At 45.2% G+C, this 22,270-nt stretch overlaps 1 protein-coding gene across 1 annotated transcript; it reads left to right on the forward strand.

Annotated features, from left to right (window-relative positions):
- Positions 1–4,968: 4,968 nt before the first annotated feature.
- Positions 4,969–6,808, forward strand: LOC120997550 (hemoglobin heart muscle subunit alpha-type-like). Its single transcript, XM_040427641.1, has 3 exons — positions 4,969–5,185; positions 6,258–6,462; positions 6,686–6,808. The coding sequence occupies exons 1-3, from the start codon at positions 5,091–5,093 to the stop codon at positions 6,794–6,796; spliced, it is 411 nt and encodes a 136-aa protein (XP_040283575.1). The 5' UTR covers positions 4,969–5,090; the 3' UTR covers positions 6,797–6,808.
- Positions 6,809–22,270: the final 15,462 nt, after the last annotated feature.

The raw sequence follows: 22,270 nt of genomic DNA on the forward strand, positions 1-22,270 counted from the left end.
TGCCACCAAGACAATGGTTCTTTCCCAGCAGTTGAGTATAGTGAACAAGAAGCTGAGAATATATTAAACAGACTAGTACACAGAAAATAAATCAACAGTGAATTTAAAACGGCCTAACAATAAACCAGTAAATGTGATGTTTTCTCCAAAGTCCATTAAGCAGCCTAGCTGCACTTGTATGTTCCTTGTTGGGGTGCACCCTAAGTATTGCGCAATACTATTTGTAATCCACAGGTAAATTATGTCTGTCCCTTTGATTGCAGCTGTAATTCTTACTCCAGCTCCCAGTATTTAACACCCTATGAGCAGCCAGTGAGTTAGGAAGGTGTCAGCGTATTAGTCCCTTAGGGCTTTGCATTAGTTTGCAGCCCGTACACCGCAATGCAACTGTATTTGGAGTGTTAGGTAGCGTTCACACGGGCGAGATTTCCGCGCGGGTGCAATGCGGTAGGGGAACACATTGCACCCGCACTGAATCTGGACCCATTCATTTCAATGGGGCTGTTCAGATGAGCGATGATTTTCACGCATCGCGTGAAAATCGCAGCATGCTCTATATTCTGCGTTTTTCACGCAACGCAGGCCCCATAGAAGTGAATGGGGTTGCGTGAAAATCGCATGCATCCGCAAGCAAGTGCGGATGCAGTGCGATTTTCACGCACGGTTGCTAGGTGACAGTCTATACACTGTATTATTTTCCCTTATAACATGGTTATAAGGGAAAATAATAGCATTCTGAATACAGAATGCATAGTAGGTGATCAATTGAGGGTTAAAAAATAAAAAAAATAACTCCTTCTCCTCTTGTTCGCGTAGTTCTCCCGGTCTTTAGTTCTTTAAAAAGATGAACTATGGGCTAAAGGACCTTTGGTGACGTCAGATCACATTCTCCAATCACATGGTCCATCACCGCGGTCCATCACCCTCAATTGATCACCTACTATGCATTCTGTATTCAGAATGCTATTATTTTCCCTTATAACCATGTTATAAGGGAAAATAATAACATCTACACAACACTGAACCTGAACTTCAGTGAAGAAGTTCGGGTCTGGGTACCACAGTCGGTTTTTTATCACGCGCGTGCAAAACACATTGCACCCGCGCGATAAAAACTGAACATCGGAACGCAATCGCAGTCAAAACTGACTGCAATTGCATTCCTACTCGCGCGGGTTTGCCGCAACACACCGGGACGCATCCGGACCTAATCCGGACACGCTCGTGTGAACCCAGCCTTATTGTCTGTCCAAATGCCACTTTACCAGCCGCACTTACAGTTCCTTGAGCAGGTTCTGGGTGCTTTATTTCCTCCAGAACTGGATCCTAAAGACACGCACTCCTGGGGTTGTTGCTGCAAACCTCTCCTCCGTGCTGTCGCCAGTCTACACGGTGAGCCTGTCCATTCGCCTCCAGAATCTGCAGAGAAGATCTCTTCTGGTCTCCAGCTGCACCAAGAGCAGCCTCTGTCTCCCCACTTCTTGCTCCTCCCCTTCACGGGGAGAGTGTGATGCAATAAGTCATTTGCTAAGTGCAGTGTCAAACCTACATATACAGCCTGCTATCACACTTGTAGAGGTACAGCCCATAAATTAGTTAATTACCAACTTTGCAAACAAAACAGGTTAATAATATTACTCTGAGAGGCAGCTCCATGTAGACTTTTAGCATATTATTCTTTGCTGCCATCTACTGACAAAAGTGAGACATTGCAGTATGAAAAGGATCTCCTGACACCCCGACTGCGTGCCTCCGTCGATGGATGCTCCTAGTGCTTCCCGAGGACTCCAAGCACTCCACTTAACACTGTAAGCGCTGCAGACCCCACGAACAGCCGAAGCTTGAGGTCTCACCGTCTCCTACTCACCCTGGACCTACGACAAGGCTCCAGTGGGTGAACCACTCCAGAGAGCAGGAACAGCTCTTACAAGAGCTAGGAGTTATAGCCAGGGGAGTATACAGCATATAGCGATCCCCATACACATGAGACGAGGCTCTATGTTGAATGTAAAACAGGAACTCTTTATTGAACACACAGCATTGACTTATATACACATGACATACTGAGGACATGACATAGCAGCCAATCCTGTACAGTTTAAACACAAAACTAACCATATTCAACAAACACACTAGCATTGTCTTTGACGCAAAATACAATTACCAAAACACATTGGGCTCTGCCTGTGATACCATTACCAAACATAATGGGCTAACTTAATCACTCAGACAGAAACCACACATTTTTCCCAAAACACAGAAAACACCTCAAAACCCCACATATCCCCATAATGTATACATCCATGGATAGCTCTAATCTGGGTGAACAACCTACCAAAAAATCACCCAGATCCGAGCAGGGGTTCCCGAATTCCATGGAAGTCACATTTGGTCGGCCGGCCGCAAGCATGGCTTTCCTGCCCAAAACAGTTCCACAGATTTAAGCTGTCCGGTCTGTCTTCTCCTTCAAAGTTAGTATGGGCCATAATCCTGAGGCAGGAGGCTGGCAAACAGGCCCCTCCAAAACCCAGTGGCGAGGTTATTTTCGCCACACACAGTATTTATACAATTTACACATGCAGAGTAATGCATTTAAGGTCCCTACAGGTATATACATCCACCACTAGAGGGAGCTCAGGGGATTACTGAATATAGATATACACAGTCACCACTAGAGGGAGCACAGGAGCTTACTACATACAGATATATACAGCCAGCACTAGAGGGAGCTCAGGAGCTTACTGCATACAGATATATACAGCCACCACTAGAAGGAGCTCAGGAGATTACTGCATACAGATATATACAGCCGCCACCACTAGAAGGAGCTCAGGAGCTTACTACATACAGATATATACAGCCACCACTAGAAGGAGCTCCGGAGATTACTGTATACAGATATATACAGCCACCACTAGAGGGAGTTCAGAGGATTACTGCATACAGATATATACAGTCAACACTAGAGGGAGTTCAGAGGATTACTGCATACAGATATATAGAGTCACTACTAGAGGGAGCTCAGGAGATTACTGTATACAGATATATACAGCCAGCACTAGAGGGAGCCCAGGAGATTACTACATACAGATATATACAGCCACCACTAGAAGGAGCTCAGGAGCTTACTGCATACAGATATATACAGCCACCACTAGAAGGAGCTCAGGAGCTTACTGCATACAGATATATACAGCCACCACTAGAGGGAGCTCAGGAGATTACTGCATACAGATATATACAGCCACCACTAGAGGGAGCTCAGGAGATTACTGCATACAGATATATACAGCCACCACTAGAGGGAGCTCAGGAGCTTACTGCATACAGATATATAGAGTCACCACTAGAGGGAGCTCAGGAGATTGCTGCATACAGATATATACAACCACCACTAGAGGGAGCTCAGGAGCTTACTGCATACAGATATATACAGCCACCACTAGAGGGAGCTCAGGAGATTACTGCATACAGATATATACAGCCACCACTAGAAGGAGCTCCGGAGAATACTGTATACAGATATATACAGCCACCACTAGAGGGAGTTCAGGAGATTACTGAATACAGATATATACAGCCACCACTAGAGGGAGCTCAGGAGATTACTGTATACAGAAATATACAGCCAGCACTAGAGGGAGCTCATGAGATTACTGCATACAGATATATACAGCCACCACTAGAAGGAGCTCAGGAGCTTACTGCATACAGATATATACAGCCACCACTAGAAGGAGCTCAGGAGCTTACTACATACAGATATATACAGCCACCACTAGAAGGAGCTCCGGAGATTACTGTGTACAGATATATACAGCCACCACTAGAGGGAGTTCAGAGGATTACTGCATACAGATATATACAGTCAACACTAGAGGGAGTTCAGAGGATTACTGCATACAGATATATAGAGTCACCACTAGAGGGAGCTCAGGAGATTACTGTATACAGATATATACAGCCACCACTAGAGGGAGCTCAGGAGATTACTACATACAAATCAAGGTCAAAAAGTTTGGGGCATGTCAGGGGTTGTGACTATGGTCCTGGCTAATTTGCTAACATGTATGCCTGAGGCTGGTAGAGTTTTTCTGCGAAGAACATGCTTCGTCATAAATTAAGCTAATCCTCTGGCTGCGCAAGAGGTAACAAAGACGATCATGAAAACCCTGGTCTTTGTAAATGTCCCCCATGGAGTCGACTAGCGGTGTGGCCGACAGGAATGCGGCCCAGCCATGAAGATTGTTAGTCCGGAGCTGGTTTTGTGAGGGTACGACCACACAGTACGGTCGTGTTGCGATCATGCTGCGGTTAGGGAGAGCTTTTAAGTCTGTGATCGTCTATGGACTGGTGTTTGAACTGTTGTGAATGTTCGTGCCACGGAACGGAGCAACGGATGCTGACCACAACAATGGTTGTGTGCATGAGCCCTTAGCCAGGTCAGTCTCAGGAACCTTTCCCCATTGACTTCTATTGGGAAATGAGATGATGCAGTTTGTAACACGACCGCATCAGGACCGCGCCGCGTGGTTGTACACTTACAGATTTTCCTACTGTGGAAATTCTGCTGCAGACCAGATGAGCATTTTGATCGGATTTGCAGCCGATTTCATCCTCTGCTTTTGGAAAGGGTGAAGTCCTCAGTGCAAATCCGCAGCGAAAACTGAGCGGCCAATGGTGCAAAGTGCTGGCTGCACACGCTGCGGATTTTGCTGCAGAATTTTCCATGATTGAAAGTTAGTTCCATTCACCTGAATGCGGCCTGCAGAAACCCATGTGCTTGCCGCCCCATTCAAATGTAAGAACTGAGTTTTAGTTGCAGAAAATTCAGCAACAAAATCTGCAGCGTGTGAAGGCGTCCTTATACACACGAGCGTCTTCTCAGATGATAGGAGTCTACAAGAGCCACCAGCTGATTGTGTCTGCACTCCAGTCCAGGAGTTGTCAGCCAGGCCAGGTTGTCAGGCTCTCCTGTAGGGCCCCAGGTGTGCTGGATCAGCAGCCATTCCTCCCTATATAAAGGTGATGATGGAGTCTGGGGCCCCTCAGTGCAGATTGGGCCTTGTGCTGGAGCTTCACATCCCAGGATGGCGCTATCAGATGCTGAGAAGGCGGCTTTGGAGCCCTTGTTTGTGAAGATTGACGCTGACGCTGAGAAGATTGGAGGTGAAGCCATGGAGAGGTGAGCGGCAGAGCCAGATAGTCACTGCTACAAGGGGCTGGGAAGGAGGAGCTGATACATTGTTACACCTGGTGCTCCGCCCCCTGCACTACATGCAACAATGTGTCAGATTTGTTTGGAATCTTCCTTGATCATGAAAAACTGTAATCCAGGAATGGGGCTGAGCATGCATGTTTCTCAGTGGGGGGAGGGAATGTGCTGCTAGAAATAACAATGCATGTCCATAGGACTTCTCATAAAGTTAAAAACTTTCCTGTGAATGGCAGCTTGAGGGGTGAAGGCAGATCTCCCTAGTGTTCATCTTTTAGGGGGTTGGTCCCTATTTTTTTTTTTGATCCCAGTTCCTCTTTGCTCCTCAAATGTCCCTCTTGTTGACCTGAGGTATAGACTTGTATTATTACACTTACAATATTGATCCAGGAACATTTTGGTTCCTATCTGTATATTAGACCCTACATTGTATATTTCAGGAAAAATGGATCTTGCACACAATGACCCATAGGTGTTCCTCTTTGACTGTCCAGAGATTTGGGTGGTGTGGTGAAGGTGATAAGTGCTACTTGTATTCAATGAGTGGATCTGATCTGCAGTAGGACATCTTGTGGTTGGTGCTGATCCTGTTTATCCTGCTCAAGCCCTTTAATGTTTAACCAGGTGACCTGAACCCAAAAATTTTAAAAGTTGCACAGGATTAGAAATTATGGCTGCTGTCTATAGTTTGTTATATTGTAGCTTGACCTCATACACTTCAATGGAACGGACGTGTGTGATACCAGATACAATCCATGGATTGGTTAGGTGCTGCTTCTGCAAGTTCATATTAAGTTGCCCCTTGGGGTGTTCTCATATAAAGCCCCATTCACACAAAAAAAAATTCCAGCCCCTTTCATTTCAGTTGACCACATTTCTTGTGGCCCAACAGTGTGCTCAGCATGTGTATGTCCATTCTTTCACCCCACAAGAGATACATACATTCTTATCCGTATCTTGCAGCACAGTGTTTTGCGAACCACAAAATGCGTACGGTCACTTGAATGCACCCTAACACTGAACGTTCCCCTCTCCTCCTCAGTCTCTTCCAGCACCATCCAGACACCAAGTCCCACTTCACTCACATGGACGTGACCCCCGGCAGTCAGGATCTGAAGACACATGGAGGGAAGATCATCCACGCCATTAATGATGCCCTCAAACACTATGGAAGTCTGCAGGAGAACTTGGCCACACTGCGGGAGATGCACACCAACAAGCTGAAGCTCAGTGTGGACACCATCAAGGTGAGGAGCAGAAAGTTTGCTGAAAATGGTGCCACTCTTGTCCATGGCTTTATCTGGTATTGCAGGTGCTCCTCATTGTGAGCTGCAGAACCAGACACAACCCATAGACAAGACTGGTGCTGGTTCTGAGGGGTGAGAGGGGGCTAGACTTGTCAAAACCAAATACACCCCCATCCTTATAAGAAATGTTGAGCGTGCAATGACTCCCATCATCCATCCCCAGCTGCTGTGTGGTTGTCTCCTGGAGGTCATCGTCAAGCATTTCCCGGATGTGGACAAGTCGGCCTGTGACAAGTTCCTCAATGAGGTTGCTGTTGCCCTGATCTCCAGCTGACCGGGAGGTTTCCTCAGATCTATGTCCATGTGTCTCCTGTAACAGGTGTCTGTCCTCCATGATACTGATGTCTCCATGACCTGGGATCTCTTCTTCTGATCTGTAATAATAAATTATATACTTGTACATCCCGTCTTCTTGTATTTAGTCTGAACTTCAGTCACTGACACACCACAGCCTACAGCTATTGGGGCATGTTGGGAGGTCTAGGTTTGCAACAGCTGGAACACTGTAGGTTGGGCATCCCTGCCATAAACTCTAGAGCCGAGGAGGAAAGAACGGTGTCACAGGGTGTAGGAGGTATAGAAGACATAACTGGGGTTGTCTGGCCTCATATACACTATTAGGGAATTCTTCATTCATCATGGGAGGACCCAGCACATCTGTGTGTTATAAATATAGTTCAATAAGATGGTGTAATACTCCATATCTCCAGGGGTGGAGCTCTTGCACACGAACTTTTCTTTTCTTTTCTTTTCTTTCCTTTTTTTTTTTTTTTTTGGACCGTATAGGCCAGGCATGGCCAACCTGAGGCTCTCCAGCTGTTGTAAAACTACAACTCCCACCATGCCCTGCTGTAGGCAGTCTTGGCATGCTGGGAGTTGTAGTTTTGCAACAGCTGGAGAGCCTCAGGTTGGCCATCCCTGGTATAGGCATTCATTTCAATGGGTCCGCAAAAAAAACAGAAGGTACTTCATGTGCATTTTATTTCCGTTCTGCAAAAAATGAGAACATTAGTCCTATTAGTGTCCGCATTTCGGACAAATCTGGTACTGTTCTATTAGGGGCCAGCTGTTCTGTTCTGCAAAAAAACGGAATGCACAAGGATGTCATCCGTATTTTTGCAGATTATTTTTTTTGCAGACCGCAAAATACATACGGTCGTGTCCGAGAGGAGAGATTATATATATATAATCTCTCCTCTCGGACACGACCGTATGTATTTTGCGGTCTGCAAAAAAAATAATCTGCAAAAATACGGATGACATCCTTGTGCATTCCGTTTTTTTGCTAGGGCTCCGTGCCTGTGCTGTGGACCGCAAATTGCGGTCTGCAATGTACGGGCACAGACCGTGGGGCAGCCATATGCGACCCATTCACTTGAATGGGGTCCTCAATCCAAATCCGACGGTCCGCACTGCAAAAAAGTAGTGCATGCGCTACTTTCTTGCGGTGCGGAGGCTCGACCAGAAACTCCATGGAAGTGCTTCTGTGTGGGGTTCCAATTTGTGCCTCTGTTCCACATCTCTGTGATTGCAGACCCGCTGTATGTGAGCCGCAATATGGCCACGGGGGGCGCACGGTCGTGTGCATGTAGCCTAACTCTTGCTTTTTTTTTTTTTTTTTCACAGATCCATTTAACAATAATGCCTATCCTTGTCCCCAAAATGGACAAGAATATCTTTTTTTGGTCTATGGAATGGACATATGGATGTGGAAAGCGGTCTGAGCATGAAATGCTCCAATGCTCATATCTGAAAGCTGGGGGGTGAGAATGGGGTTAAGTCCGGTTCAGCTCTGAACCCAGACAACCCCTTTAACCCCTGTTTCCATGATATTCCTTATTCAGAGACCCCTGCTGATCACAAGGACAGGGGCCTGGTACCCCTTGCAGCCCCCTCGGAGATTAATAGAGCGGCTGGTCAGGCATGTGTGCAGGCGCTCATTTCTAGGGGAATTCCAGAGGTAGCAGAGCACTGTAGGGGGCTATCTCCAGAACTCCCATAGAAATGAATGGAGCGGACATGCGCATGTGACCAGCTGCTCTGTACATTTCAGGGGTTCTTGTGATCAGTGGGGGTTCCAGAGGTTTGACCCCCCCCCCACCAATCTAATAGTTATCCTGATATCTTAAACTAAGGCTACTTTCACACTAGCGGCACGGACCTCCGGCAGGTGAACAGCCTGTCGGATTCGTCCTGCCGCGAGTGACCATGTTGTCCCGGACTGCCGCTCCGTCCCCATTGACTATAATGGGGGTGGAGGCACGGCGAGAGGCTGCCGGAATAAAACTAAGACATGTCCGACATTTATTCCGGCAGCCTCTTGCCGTGCATCCGCCGACTCTCTGCTCTGCCCCAACTCTGCTCCGCCCCCATTATAGTCAACGGGGACGGAGCGGGAGTCCAGGGGCACACGGCCACTAGCGGCAGGACGGATCCGACAGGCTGTTCACCCGACGGAACAGTCTGCCGGAGGTCCGTGCCGCTAGTGTGAAAGTAGCCTTACTGGAATACTCCTTTAATCGTTTCCAAGATGAACAACAGAGGATTGAGAACGTACTCCAGACTTTCCCCGTGGTCTGGTCAGTGAGTTCTGTTGTGTGCCTGGTGTATACCACTAAAGAATCTAATGATAAAAATGTCTTTATTGGAAATATATTAAAATATAACAACCCCAACCGGATGGTTATCTGCCATAAACGAGCACAGTACCTTGCTGACTGACACCTTTCTCTTTCTGGAGCACTTTTAGCTGAAGTAGCTTTAGCTGTAGATGTCTCAGAGATGCGTCAATATTGACGTAAATTTGTTTTCCCTTAGTCCTAACAGCAGCACAAGTGGGGTATTTGCCCCTGTGAAGCTGGTCAGGACAGGCGTAATTTTTAATGAACAAAAATTTTGGCCTAAGTATCCTATTAGTAATTAACTAATTAAGCCCCTACCCCATATAACCCGGCCCCTAACTGGACGGGGTTTCTTTATAACAAGTAAATGATAATAAATCACACAAGGGGAGGGAAATTTGTGTGCTGCTGTTAGGACTAAGGGAAAACAAATTTACGTCAAAATTGACGCTTCCCTTTCGTCCTAACCAGCAGCACAAGTGGGGAAGTAGCAAGAAACCTCACCCAAATTGGGAGGGCTCCCTACTCCCCTCTTAGGAGAGGGCGGCACTTAAAACGGATTGTCCAAAGGCCATTCCCTCCGCCTGTCTAGCCTCTAGACGATAATGCGAGATGAAGGTGTTCAGAGAACTCCAAGAAGCGGCTGCACAAATCTGATCTAAGGGGATCAGTTTCTTTTCAGCAAAAGAGGTGGATACAGCCCTGGTAGAATGGGCTGAGACAAAGGAAGGAGGCGTCAAATCTTGGGACAGAAAGGCCAGATGGATTGCTTCTTTAATCCTTTTTTTTATTTTATTCACAGGTTGAACAAGTGCCTGTTCAAGGAATTCCATAGTAGAATATGGTCAACAGATTATATAGTCACAGTAATACCATTGCGATCACGTGATTTTCCCTTGTGATCCGGAAGTCACGGTCTAACATCAGAGATGCAGTGTTCTCCTGGATGCGTCTCACCTTAGACGCTACCCCGTTCATTCCTAAACGAGGCTTGGCTCCAGGCATCTGACGTCCAACGCGCCTCCGTCATCACGATCACGTGAGCTCTCATGTGACCGGATACCCGGAAGTTAGGGTTCAAAAGGTAGGAACGCCGGCAATATCGTGCCGCTTACCCACCGGACGCCATCACCACAGGTTCTCCGAAGTTACTACTGCTATATACATCCGAGCTGCGGACAATATCATTGATTCATCTAGCCCCATGTGGGCACGCAAGTATTACTGATATAAATCAGCAGTTACTAGTCCACAGCCTCTATATTGAATGGTGTCAGTATGTTGGTATCTATATATACTGCTTGAAATGTTAGCCATTGTCTATAGCTAACTAATATCAAGATGACCATATTTATCTTTTATCTTTTGACTGATATCTAATGTCCGCTATTGGTATCACCTGTGGTAATGTTAATAGTCTTGAGGCGGAGTCTCAATATAATAGACAGACTAGTATACACCTAAATATATGGTTCGGTGTATCTCAGTCTGGCCGCAGCCCTCAGCATGAGCTTGATGAATAAGCAGGGGTTTTTTGTTAATATCGTTACATCCTCCTGTTCATCTTCCTAATGATTTTTTTTTTTTTCTATTACTGTTGGCAACTGATCTAACCATCCTATTGACTCTATTGATCAGTATTAATCCAAGCACTGGCCCATTCTATTCTAATTTCTAATATCTTTCCACGTACCCTCTAACGGAGGAGAAAAATATAAAAAGAAATAAAAAATCTCTATATATTTATATGTAATAATATTTGTATTTAACTTTGGTGATAGGTATTCTTTGCTGAATATGTCCCCTGATGAGCCTGACACCAACCAGGCGAAACGCGTAGGGACATCTTATTTCTGTATTCTTTACATATCTTTTTCTCATATTTTGGTGTAGTCTGTCACTGGGGTTTATTATCTGTGTACATTTATTATTTTTCTTGTGTAGATTAGCCCAGGTTTCTCCATAGGGTCCCCTTTATATAGGCATCTGTCCCTGTAGGGTCAACTAGGGACTCTAGGAGGCACGAGAAACGGGATCGCCCCTATCGGGGCGGCTATTCCGTATTAGGTAGGGCTACTACGTTAGGGTCCTTAATAGGGTTATTACCTCCCTAATTAGGTTTCATTAACAACTACTAACCATTATTAAACAATCTATATCATCCTGACCCTAGTATTCTATATATATTTTTTTCTTTTGTCCTTATATATTGATTGATTAATTATTACTTGGAGGGATTCATTGACTATTTTATTTATACATATTAAAAGTTATATTTTAGAATTATTGCTTCTTTAATCCACCTGCTCAGAGGGAGCCTTTCCTCCTCGGGAGAAGCCGCAGCCGGTAAAAAAGTGGGCAGACATATCGTCTGATTGATATTAGACAAAGTAGGAACTTTGGGCAAAAAGGTTGGCAAAAACCTTAACAGGACCTTGTCCTGAAGGAATTTTAAATAGGGCTCGGAAGCCCCCAGAGCCTGAAGTTCCCCAACTCTCTTAGCTGACGTTATAGCCAGTAAGAAGGTGATCTTTAGAGATAAGAACCTTAAGTCTACCTCATTCAAAGGCTCAAAAGGGGAACACATAACCCTTTTAGAACCACTGTTAAGTCCCACTGTGGGATTGGTCTCAGGATTCTGGGTTTAAGCCTCTCGGCTCCCTTCAGGAACCTCTTGATTAGGGGGTCCTGAGAAATCGGTCTGCTAAGGCATGCCGATAAGGCAGAGACGTGAGCTCTGAGTGTAGATGGGCTTAGACCCTTGTCTAGACCATCTTGGAGAAATTGTAAAATAGCGGAGAGAGGAGGGTCTGAGGCAACTACCTCTCTGTCATTACACCATTGCAGGAATATTCTGTAGATTCTAGAATACTTCTTGCTTGTAGATTCCGCTCTGGAGTGAGCAATTGTTCTCAGGACCTCCACAGATAACCCTCTAGCTTCTAGAAGGGACCTGTCAATCTCCAGGCTGTCAGATTGAGCCTCCTCAGATCTAGACAGGGACCTGTGTCCTGATACACAAGGTCCTGTATTAGGGGAAGTCTCCAATAATTGCCCTGACTCATCTGCATGAGCTGGGTGAACCAAGACCTCTTTGGCCAGAATGGCATGATGGCAATTACCGAGGTCTGGTCTTGCTTGATCGTCATCAATACCCTCGGTATCATGGAAATTGGAGGGAAGATATATGCCAGCCTGAACCTCCACGTTATGGACAGAGCGTCTATCGCTACCGGGTTGTCCTCCTTGTAAAGGGAACAGAACTTGCTCACCTTGGCGTTCAATCGGGTAGCCATCAGGTCGATTTCCGGGGTGCCCCACCGCTGGACAATCATGGAGAAGATACTCTTGTTCAGGGACCATTCCCCTGGAACCGGTAGACCCCGACTCAGGCGATCTGCCACCACATTGAGATCCCCTTTGATATGGACTGCCATTAGGTGGGATAGGTTGACTGGAAACATAGATGGGCCCCGAAGTAATCCACCGGAGGCACGCTCCCACCGAGGCAGGAGAGGGCAGGACACTGCAGGATACCTAGAAAACAAGAAGGCAGAATTAAACATTATAATAACCATATTAAAACGCTACAGATAACTATGGGAGACTCCAGTAAGGAGTCTAGCCTGTCCTGGAGTCCACAGGACAATAAAAAAGCAACCCCGTCCAGTTAGGGGCCGGGTTATATGGGGTAGGGGCTTAATTAGTTAATTACTAATAGGATACTTAGGCAGAAATTTTTTTGTTCATTAAAAATTCCACCTGTCCTGACCAGCTTCACAGGGGCAAATACCCCACTTGTGCTGCTGGTTAGGACGAAAGGGAAGGAGATGCTCTGAGGAGCATGCACATGTAGCTCTTCTCTCTTCCTCAGCTAAGCACACACTCTATACTGACTGACTAAACAGGGAGTGGACCAAAGTCCATTTCCTGGCAACCTAAACGGGGTTGAGTCAAGATGTTAACCCTGATTTATCCAAACAATGCTGTTGGGTGCACAAATATGGTAAATCATAACACTGTTACTCAGCAATACAACATAACAGTTAACCTTTTGCAGTAACTCTGTTCTGGGTTACTGATTAGCGGAGGTAGAACGAACGCCCTATATAAACATATGCAAAGCTATGGGCAGTCAAGGTCAAGTATACACTTCAGTTATTTGATCAGTTATTGTGAGCCAAAACCAGTAGTGAAGGCTACTCGGAAATAAGACCTAATGTAAAGATTTCCTCCTGACTGACCCACACGTGGCTCGGGCTGACAATAGTGATGGAGATAACTGACCAAATAACTGAAGTGTGAACTGTGCCTAAGGCCTCATGCACACGACCGTTTTCCGTTTTTTTTCGCGGACCCATTGACTTTCAATGGGTCCGTGGAAAAATCGGAAAATGCACCGTTTTGCAGCCGCATCCGTGATCCGTGTTTCCTGGCCGTGAAAAAAATATGACCTGTCCTATTTTTTTCACGGCCAACGGTTCACGGACCCATTCAAGTCAATGGGTCCGTGAAAGAACACGGATGCACACAAGATTGGCATCCGTGTCCGTGATCCGTGGCCGTAGTTTAGTTTTTATACAGACGGATCCGAAGATCCGTCTGCATAAAAGCTTTTTCAAAGCTGAGTTTTCACTTCGTGAAAACTCAGAACCGACAGTATATTCTAACACAGAAGCGTTCCCATGGTGATGGGGACGCTTCTAGTTAGAATACACTACAAACTGTGTACAAGACTGCCCCCTGCTGCCTGGCAGCACCCGATCTCTTACAGGGGGCCGTGATCAGCACAATTAACCCCTTCAGGTGCGGCACCTGAAAGGGTTAATTGTACTATCATATCCCCCTGTAAGAGATCAGGGCTGCCAGGCAGCAGGGGGCAGACCCTCCCCCCCCTCCCCAGTTTGAATATCATTGGTGGCCAGTGCGGCCCCCCCCCCTCCCTCTATTGTAATAATTCGTTGGTGGCACAGTGTGCGCCCCCCCCTCCCTCCCTCCATTGTAATAATTTGTTGGTGGCACAGTGTACGCCCCCCCCCCCCTCCCTCCCTCCATTGTAATAATTCGTTGGTGGCACAGTGTGCGCCCCCCCCCCCTTCCTCCCTCTATTGTAATAAATCGTTGGTGGCACAGTGTGCGCCCCCCATTGCCTCCCCCCCTCCCTCTATAGCATTAACAACATTGGTGGCCAGTGGGCGGCCTCCCATCTCCCCCCCCCCCCCATCATTGGTGGCAGCGGAGTTCCGATCGGAGTCCCAGTTTAATCGCTGGGGCTCCGATCGGTAACCATGGCAACCAGGACGCTACTACAGTCCTCGTTGCCATGGTTACTTAGCAATAGTACAATAGTTGAAGAGTCATACTTACCTGCTGCTGCGATGTTCGTGTCCGGCCGGGAGCTCCACCTACTGGTAAGTGACAGTGACAGGTCTGTGCGGCGCATTGCTAAATGAACCGTCACTTACCAGTAGGAGGAGCTCCCGGCCGGACACGAACATCACAGCTCCCAGGTAAGTATGAATCTTGTACTATTGCTAGTAACCCGCTGCCACCAATGATCGGGGGGGGGGGGGGGGCGCAAGATGGGAGGCCGCACACTGGCCACCAATGTTGTTAATGCTATAGAGGGAGGGGGGCCAATAATTGCCACCAACGATTTATTACAATAGAGGGAGGGAGGGGGGGGGGGGGGGCGCACACTGTGCCACCAACGAATTATTACAATAGAGGGAGGAAGGGGGGGGGGGCGGGGGGGGCACACTGTGCCACCAACGAATTATTACAATAGAGGGAGGAAAGGGGGGGGGCGCACACTGTGCCACCAACGATTTATTACAATGGAGGGAGGAAGGGGGGGGGGGCCGCACTGGCCACCAATGTTATTCAAACTGGGGAGGGGGGGGGTCTGCCCCCTGCTGCCTGGCAGCCCTGATCTCTTACAGGGGGATATGATAGTACAATTAACCCCTTCAGGTGCGGCACCTGAGGGGTTAATTGTGCTGATCACGGCCCCCTGTAAGAGATCGGATGCTGCTAGGCAGCAGGGGGCAGTCATGTACACAGTTTGTAGTATATTCTAACTAGAAGCGTCCCCATCACCATGGGAACGCCTCTGTGTTAGAATATACTGTCGGAAATGAGGTTTCACGATCTAACTCATATCCGACAGTATATTCTAACATAGAGGCGTTCCCATGGTGATGGGGACGCTTCAAGTTAAAATATACCATCGGATTGGAGAAAACTCCGATCTGATGGTATAAAAGGGACTCCGGACTTTACATTGAAAGTCAATGGGGACGGATCCGTTTGAAATGGCACCATATTGTGTCAACGTCAAACGGATCCGTCCCCATTGACTTGCATTGTAATTCAGGACGGATCCGTTTGGCTCCGCACGGCCAGGCGGACACCAAAATGACTTTTTTTTTCATGTCCGTGGATCCGCCAAAAATCAAGGAAGACCCACGGACGAAAAAACGGTCACGGATCACGGACCTACGGACCCTGTTTTTGCGGACCGTGAAAAAAAACGTTCGTGTGCATGAGGCCTAACACAGTCACTCCAGCACACGGAAATCTGCAGAAAATCTGCATGCAAGACAAACAGAATTTATCTCAGATTTCTTCCTCTACGCACACATTTGCTCTGGCATGTTTTTTCCTGCTGCATACTTTGTTTTTTTATGGCGTTTTGGGGTAAAAAATTTGCATATTTTTGTTTTTTATCAGGCAAAGGATAGAGTGATGGAAAAACATTTTTTTTAAAATGCCATTCTAATTGAACGTCAGCTACCATTTGGAAACACATGCAAAAAAAGACTGAACAACAACAAAAAAAAAAAAAAGGCAAAAAGCCACATAAAAACTATGTGCAAATTCAACTTAAGGATGCGTGAATTTTCTAATTGTGCTATAAAAATCGCACACAATTTTGGCATGAGTTGCGATGTTGCTTTGTGGTTTTTGGCCGCCACTTGTACACATTAAAATCATGAGCTTTATCCATAGAAGCTGTAAGGGCAGAAACAGCACCGCAAAACTACGGGAACCAGTTTTTTATTTGGTTTTTAAAAAGTCCCATGTGAATGCAGTCTTAGGCCAAGTTCACACTTAAGTTATTTCACATCAGCTTATTGTGAGCCAAAACCAGGTGCGGGTCCACACCACAGAACAGGTGCAGATCTTCCCATTCTACCTGATCTGTGTGGAGGCTTCACTACTGGTTTTGGCTCGTAATAAGGGCTCGTGCACACGGCCGTTGCAGTATTGACTTGTACGGGGACTGTCAGGCCATGAGAAAGGACAGAATAGGACAGGTCCTATTTTTTGATGGCCAAACATTTCTAGAATGTTTCAGCTCCTGCTGTCGGCTTCCAGATCCATTAGAAAATCACCTCATGATGACCATTCCCAGACTCCAGTCCCAGGAGTTGTCAGCCAGCCCAGGTTGTCAGGCTCTCCTGTAGGGCCCCAGGTGTGCTGGATCAGCAGCCATTCCTCCCTATATAAAGGTGATGATGGAGTCTGGGGCCCCTCAGTGCAGATTGGCCCTTGTGCTGGAGCTTCACATCCCAGGATGGCGCTATCAGATGCTGAGAAGGTGGCTTTGGAGCCCTTGTTTGTGAAGATTGACGCTGACGCTGAGAAGATTGGATGTGAAGCCATGGAGAGGTGAGCGGCAGAGCCAGATAGTCACTGCTACAAGGGGCTGGGAAGGAGGAGCTGATACATTGTTACACCTGGTGCTCCGCCCCCTGCACTACATGCAACAATGTATCAGATTTGTTTGGAATGTTGCCTTAAAGGGAATCTGTCCCCAGTGACCTCCCTTTCAAGTTGTTTGCATAGACACATAGTTGTGGTTCACCTGATTAAACTGATGTTTTTCTTGGTTGATCTGAGGCTTTGTTCCTGAGTAGTGTTGCTCGAGCATGTTCGGAACATTGCGGTGTTTGGCTGAATACCGCGTGTGCTCGAGCGTGATGCTTGAGGCTGTTACGGAGCCAATGAACGTGCAGGTAAGTACTGCCCTTCACTGTAATGCCATAGCAATGTTGGTTACTGGCATTACAGTGATTGGCTGGCCGAAATGCGTCATCGGGTGCTATGTATATAAACACGTGGTTTGGCTCAGTCTTAGTCAGGGAGAGCTGTGCTGTAGAAGAGACAGATAGTGTAGGGAATAAAATTATAATAATTTTTTATTTTTTTTTGTTAGGCAGGGTTGGTGTTAGAGTCCCAAAAGTCCTTTTAAGGACTATTGTTGTGTCTGGCAGCAATATATATACACTGCTCAAAAAAAATGAAGGGAACACTTAAACAACACAATGTAACTCCAAGTCAATCACACTTCTGTGAAATCAAACTGTCCACTTAGGAAGCAACACTGAGTGACAATCAATTTCACATGCTGTTGTACAAATGGGATAGACAACAGGTGGAAATTATAGGCAATTAGCAAGACACCCCCAATAAAGGAGTGGTTCTGCAGGTGGTGAACACAGACCACTTCTCAGTTCCTATGCTTCCTGGCTGATGTTTTGGTCACTTTTGAATGCTGGCGGTGCTTTCACTCTAGTGGTAGCATGAGACGGAGTCTACAACCCACACAAGTGGCTCAGGTAGTGCAGCTTATCCAGGATGGCACATAAATGTGAGCTGTGGCAAGAAGGTTTGCTGTGTCTGTCAGCGTAGTGTCCAGAGCATGGAGGCGCTACCAGGAGACAGGCCAGTACATCAGGAGACGTGGAGGAGGCCGTAGGAGGGCAACAGCCCAGCAGCAGGACCGCTACCTCCGCCTTTGTGCAAGGAGGAACAGGAGGAGCACTGCCAGAGCCCTGCAAAATGACCTCCAGCAGGCCACAAATGTGCATGTGTCTGCTCAAATGGTCAGAAACAGACTCCATGAGGGTGATATGAGGGCCCGACGTCCACAGGTGGGGGTTGTGCTTACAGCCCAACACCGTGCAGGACGTTTGGCATTTGCCAGAGAACACCAATATTGGCAAATTCGCCACTGGCGCCCTGTGCTCTTCACAGATGAAAGCAGGTTCACACTGAGCACATGTTACAGAGTCTGGAGACGCCATGGAGAACGTTCTGCTGCCTGCAACATCCTCCAGCATGACCGGTTTGGCATTGGGTCAGTAATGGTGTGGGGTGGCATTTCTTTGGAGGGCCGCACAGCCCTCCATGTGCTCGCCAGAGGTAGCCTGACTGACATTAGGTACCGAGATGAGATCCTCAGACCCCTTGTGAGACCATATGCTGGTGCGGTTGGCCCTGGGTTCCTCCTAATGCAAGACAATGCTAGACCTCATGTGGCTGGAGTGTGTCAGCAGTTCCTGCAAGACGAAGGCATTGATGCTATGGACTGGCCCGCCCGTTCCCCAGACCTGAATCCAATTGAGCACATCTGGGACATCATGTCTCGCTCTATCCACCAACGTCACGTTGCACCACAGACTGTCCAGGAGTTGCCAGATGCTTTAGTCCAGGTCTGGGAGGAGATCCCTCAGGAGACCGTCCGCCACCTCATCAGGAGCATGCACAGGCATTGTAGGGAGGTCATACAGGCACGTGGAGGCCACACACACTACTGAGCCTCATTCTGACTTGTTTTAAGGACATTACATCAAAGTTGGATCAGCCTGTAGTGTGTTTTTCCACTTTAATTTTGAGTGTGACTCCAAATCCAGACCTCCATGGGTTGAAAAATTTGATTTCCATTTTTAAATTTTTGTGTGATTTTGTTGTCAGCACATTCAACTATGTAAAGAACAAAGTATTTCAGAAGAATATTTAATTAACTCAAATCTAGGATGTGTTATTTTTGTGTTCCCTTTATTTTTTTGAGCAGTGTATATAGTTTCTCATAATCCAGATAACTCGATGATCACCTAAAAGAAAAATAAGATACTATTAAATTTGGCCTAATATATAATTTATACCTATCCAATTGCCATCTACCTAATTGTTTGATGAATTTAACATCCAAGTTAAGCTGAGCTGCCAAAGTCACAGCGCCAATTCTGAAGAATGTGCTGAGAATTTTAAATCAGAATAGCCTAGCTTACTCAGGCATTTTTTCAATACAAAGTTATACTGGTATTTGGTAACTGGAGTATAGTCTGTAAGTGAAAAAGGAAGGGGGGGGGGGGTATGTTATTAATACGTCGTAATTCTTTCCACTTTTTTAGTGCTAAAACCGGGCAGATAGAAGCGTCAGCTAACGAGTTCAAAGTTAACCAATGTCCATGCTGTTTCTGATCCGTTTTGGACTTTTTGATAAATAATTTTAACTGAGACGCTGAAATAATGACGTCTGAAATTAAAATTGGGAATTTATCTTTTTTGTTCTGCGCAGTGATTTCACTAATACGCAGTTCTGCAAAAAAAGGAGAGAATGAACATGGTCTTGAACAGAAGAGATTCAAACGGGGATGAACATAACAATGGTAAAACACCGATCAACTGCTTTAAGTTAAAAAAAGAAAATGGTCTGGTTCTTACTTTTGGTGTTTCTTTCTTCTTCAGGCCAACCATAATTTGTTTTAGCATAAAATTTGTATTAATAGGTGGAAAACCAAATATTTTTTAGGAAAAAGGATATCCCTACCAGTTTTTTTAATGGAATTAGCGGATAATTTTTTATCTACCAATGCCATAATGAAACGGATTAAATTTAGAGTATTTAAAGAGAACTTTTCAGTATTGGTAGCCATACAGTAAGTTTTCCACAAATTCCAAGAAGCTACATAAGAAACCCATGTAGATCTGGCAAGAGAATTTTGTAACATACTTAATGAGGAATTGAGATAATATCCCACAGATACTGAGGACATGGGATGTTCTCCTCTGCTGCCCCCGGTAACATCTCTTTGTAGGTCTCCCAGTCCTGCCGAGACAAAGCATCAGCCATTAGATTACTTTTACCTTGTACGTAAGAAGCTTTAAGCCAGATATGATTAACTAAACAAAGTAAAACAATCTCTCTAAGTAAAGTGCTGACATGCTCAGACTTGGACGACAAGCAGTTAAAGCAAATACAACTCCTTTATTGTCCGTATGAAGAAGGATTCTTCTGTTCATTAATTGTGCTCTCCAGATTACTAATGCTACCATGACTGGAAAGAGCTCAATAAATACAAAGTTTCTTGTTAATCCGTTTTCAAACCTTGTTTTTGGCCAGCAGCTAGCGGACCAATTTTTTTTTAAATACTACTCCTTAATCTATTGGCCCCGCTGCATCCGAAAACAATTGGAGTGCCTCGGCATCAACAAATTCTTGTTGGAAAGGAAATGTAACCAAATCAATAAATCATCTTTCATGTTTTTGTTTAATCTAATATGAGCATAAGGTGACGTTAAACCTCTAGTTGCTCCATACAGCCTTTTTGAAAAAACTATACCCAATAAACTTTAATGAGCCCAAATCAGATTGTAAGTTTTTTAAAGTCGTTTTTTGCTTATGAAGCAAAGAAACATTGGATATTGTTTGAATAATTTTTTCTCGGGAATGTGGAATTGCATGTTCTTGGTATCGATCTCAATACCCAAAAAAGTTAACGTGGTGGTTGGAAAAACTGTTTTTTTCCGAAGCAAGTGGAATGTTGAATTGTTTTGACATGCTAAAGAATTTTTGGAACATAAACATACAATCGTCTGATTCGCCTTTCCCGAAACAAAGAAAAACATCCAAATAGTGTATCGTTTCTCCCCTCATAGGTGGTTGATATAGAATCCAATTAAAAAATGTGGAGAATGACTCGAAATAAAAACAAGATAGTAAGAATCCCATGGGTAAAGCTTTGTCAAAAAATATGCACCTTGAAATTGAAAGCCTAAGGAGTTGAAACTCAAGGGTGGATTGACAATAATCTAAAAGCAGATTTAATATCTGTTTTTGCTAATAGAGTATTGGATCCTAGCTTGTTTAAAAAATTTTGAGCCATGTCAAAAGAAGCATAGGAGACTGACGCCACATTTTTGTCAATTTCATCATTTACTGAAAAGTTTTTGGGATAGGATAAGTGATGAATAAGGCGGTAAGAGTTTAATTCTTTTTTAGGTACTAGACCAATAGGCGATAGACGGAAATTAACGAAAGGTGGTGATGAAAAAGGTCCAGCGATTCTGCCTTCTTCTATTTCTTTGTAGATTTTTTCTTTTACTATTTCCGGATTTCGGTTAGCAGATTTTAGGTTATCTACAGTATATACCTGAACCATTAAAACTAGGAATAAAAAAACCATCGGAGAAACCCTGTTTTAATAAATTAGCTCTCTATTTGTTTGGATAGCAACTTAGCCGTGGGATTAGTTATATTAATCTCACAGGAGTCGGCGCCTTTTCCATGAGAATCTTTTGATGCTGATCCCAATTTTTCGTAGCATTTAAAAACTGGATGGGTATCACTGCAGAAGGTGCATTCGTGTCTATACTTACAGTTACCTCCCCATCTACATTGGTTCTCATTGCATGCGAAAGCAAAATTCCTTTTTTTGATTGGGGTTGAAAAAGGTGCGATCTGTTTGGCAGCATGAGATTCAGCAACAGACCAACAACTTTTGAGCCCCACTCAAGATGTGGATACACAGCAAATTTTTGACAAAACATTTCGTCATACGTGTTCCATGCAGTTCCTCCAAAGTTTGTATATGCCTCAAGGATAGAATCTAGGTGATAGAATAGTTTACTGCACTGTTCTGAATATTTTTCACCCAGAACCGTCCAGTAAATGGAAAACGCATGAATCCAGTTAAAAATAGATATTTTTTTCTGATTTCTCTGATCCTCCTCCATTTTTGAATCTCTTTTATCATATTTGTTGACTTCTTTTATGGATGGCAACAGAGAATATAAATCAATATACTCTCTATTCCATATTTTTTCTTTAATTGCCAATGGTAGGTGATAACCTAAAGGAGAAATATGGCAAACTAATGCTTCCTTGAAGAATGTTTCTTGAACTGGGTTATTAGTGATACTCGCTGCAGACGTGCTTGGTCTACAGTCGTGGCCAAAAGTTTTGAGAATTAGATAAATATTGGAAATTGGAAAAGTTGCTGCTTAAGTTTTTATAATAGCAATTTGCATATACTCCAGAATGTTATGAAGAGTGA

This window comes from Bufo bufo, chromosome 4 (assembly GCF_905171765.1).
Source record: "Bufo bufo chromosome 4, aBufBuf1.1, whole genome shotgun sequence".
Taxonomy (NCBI): domain Eukaryota; kingdom Metazoa; phylum Chordata; class Amphibia; order Anura; family Bufonidae; genus Bufo; species Bufo bufo.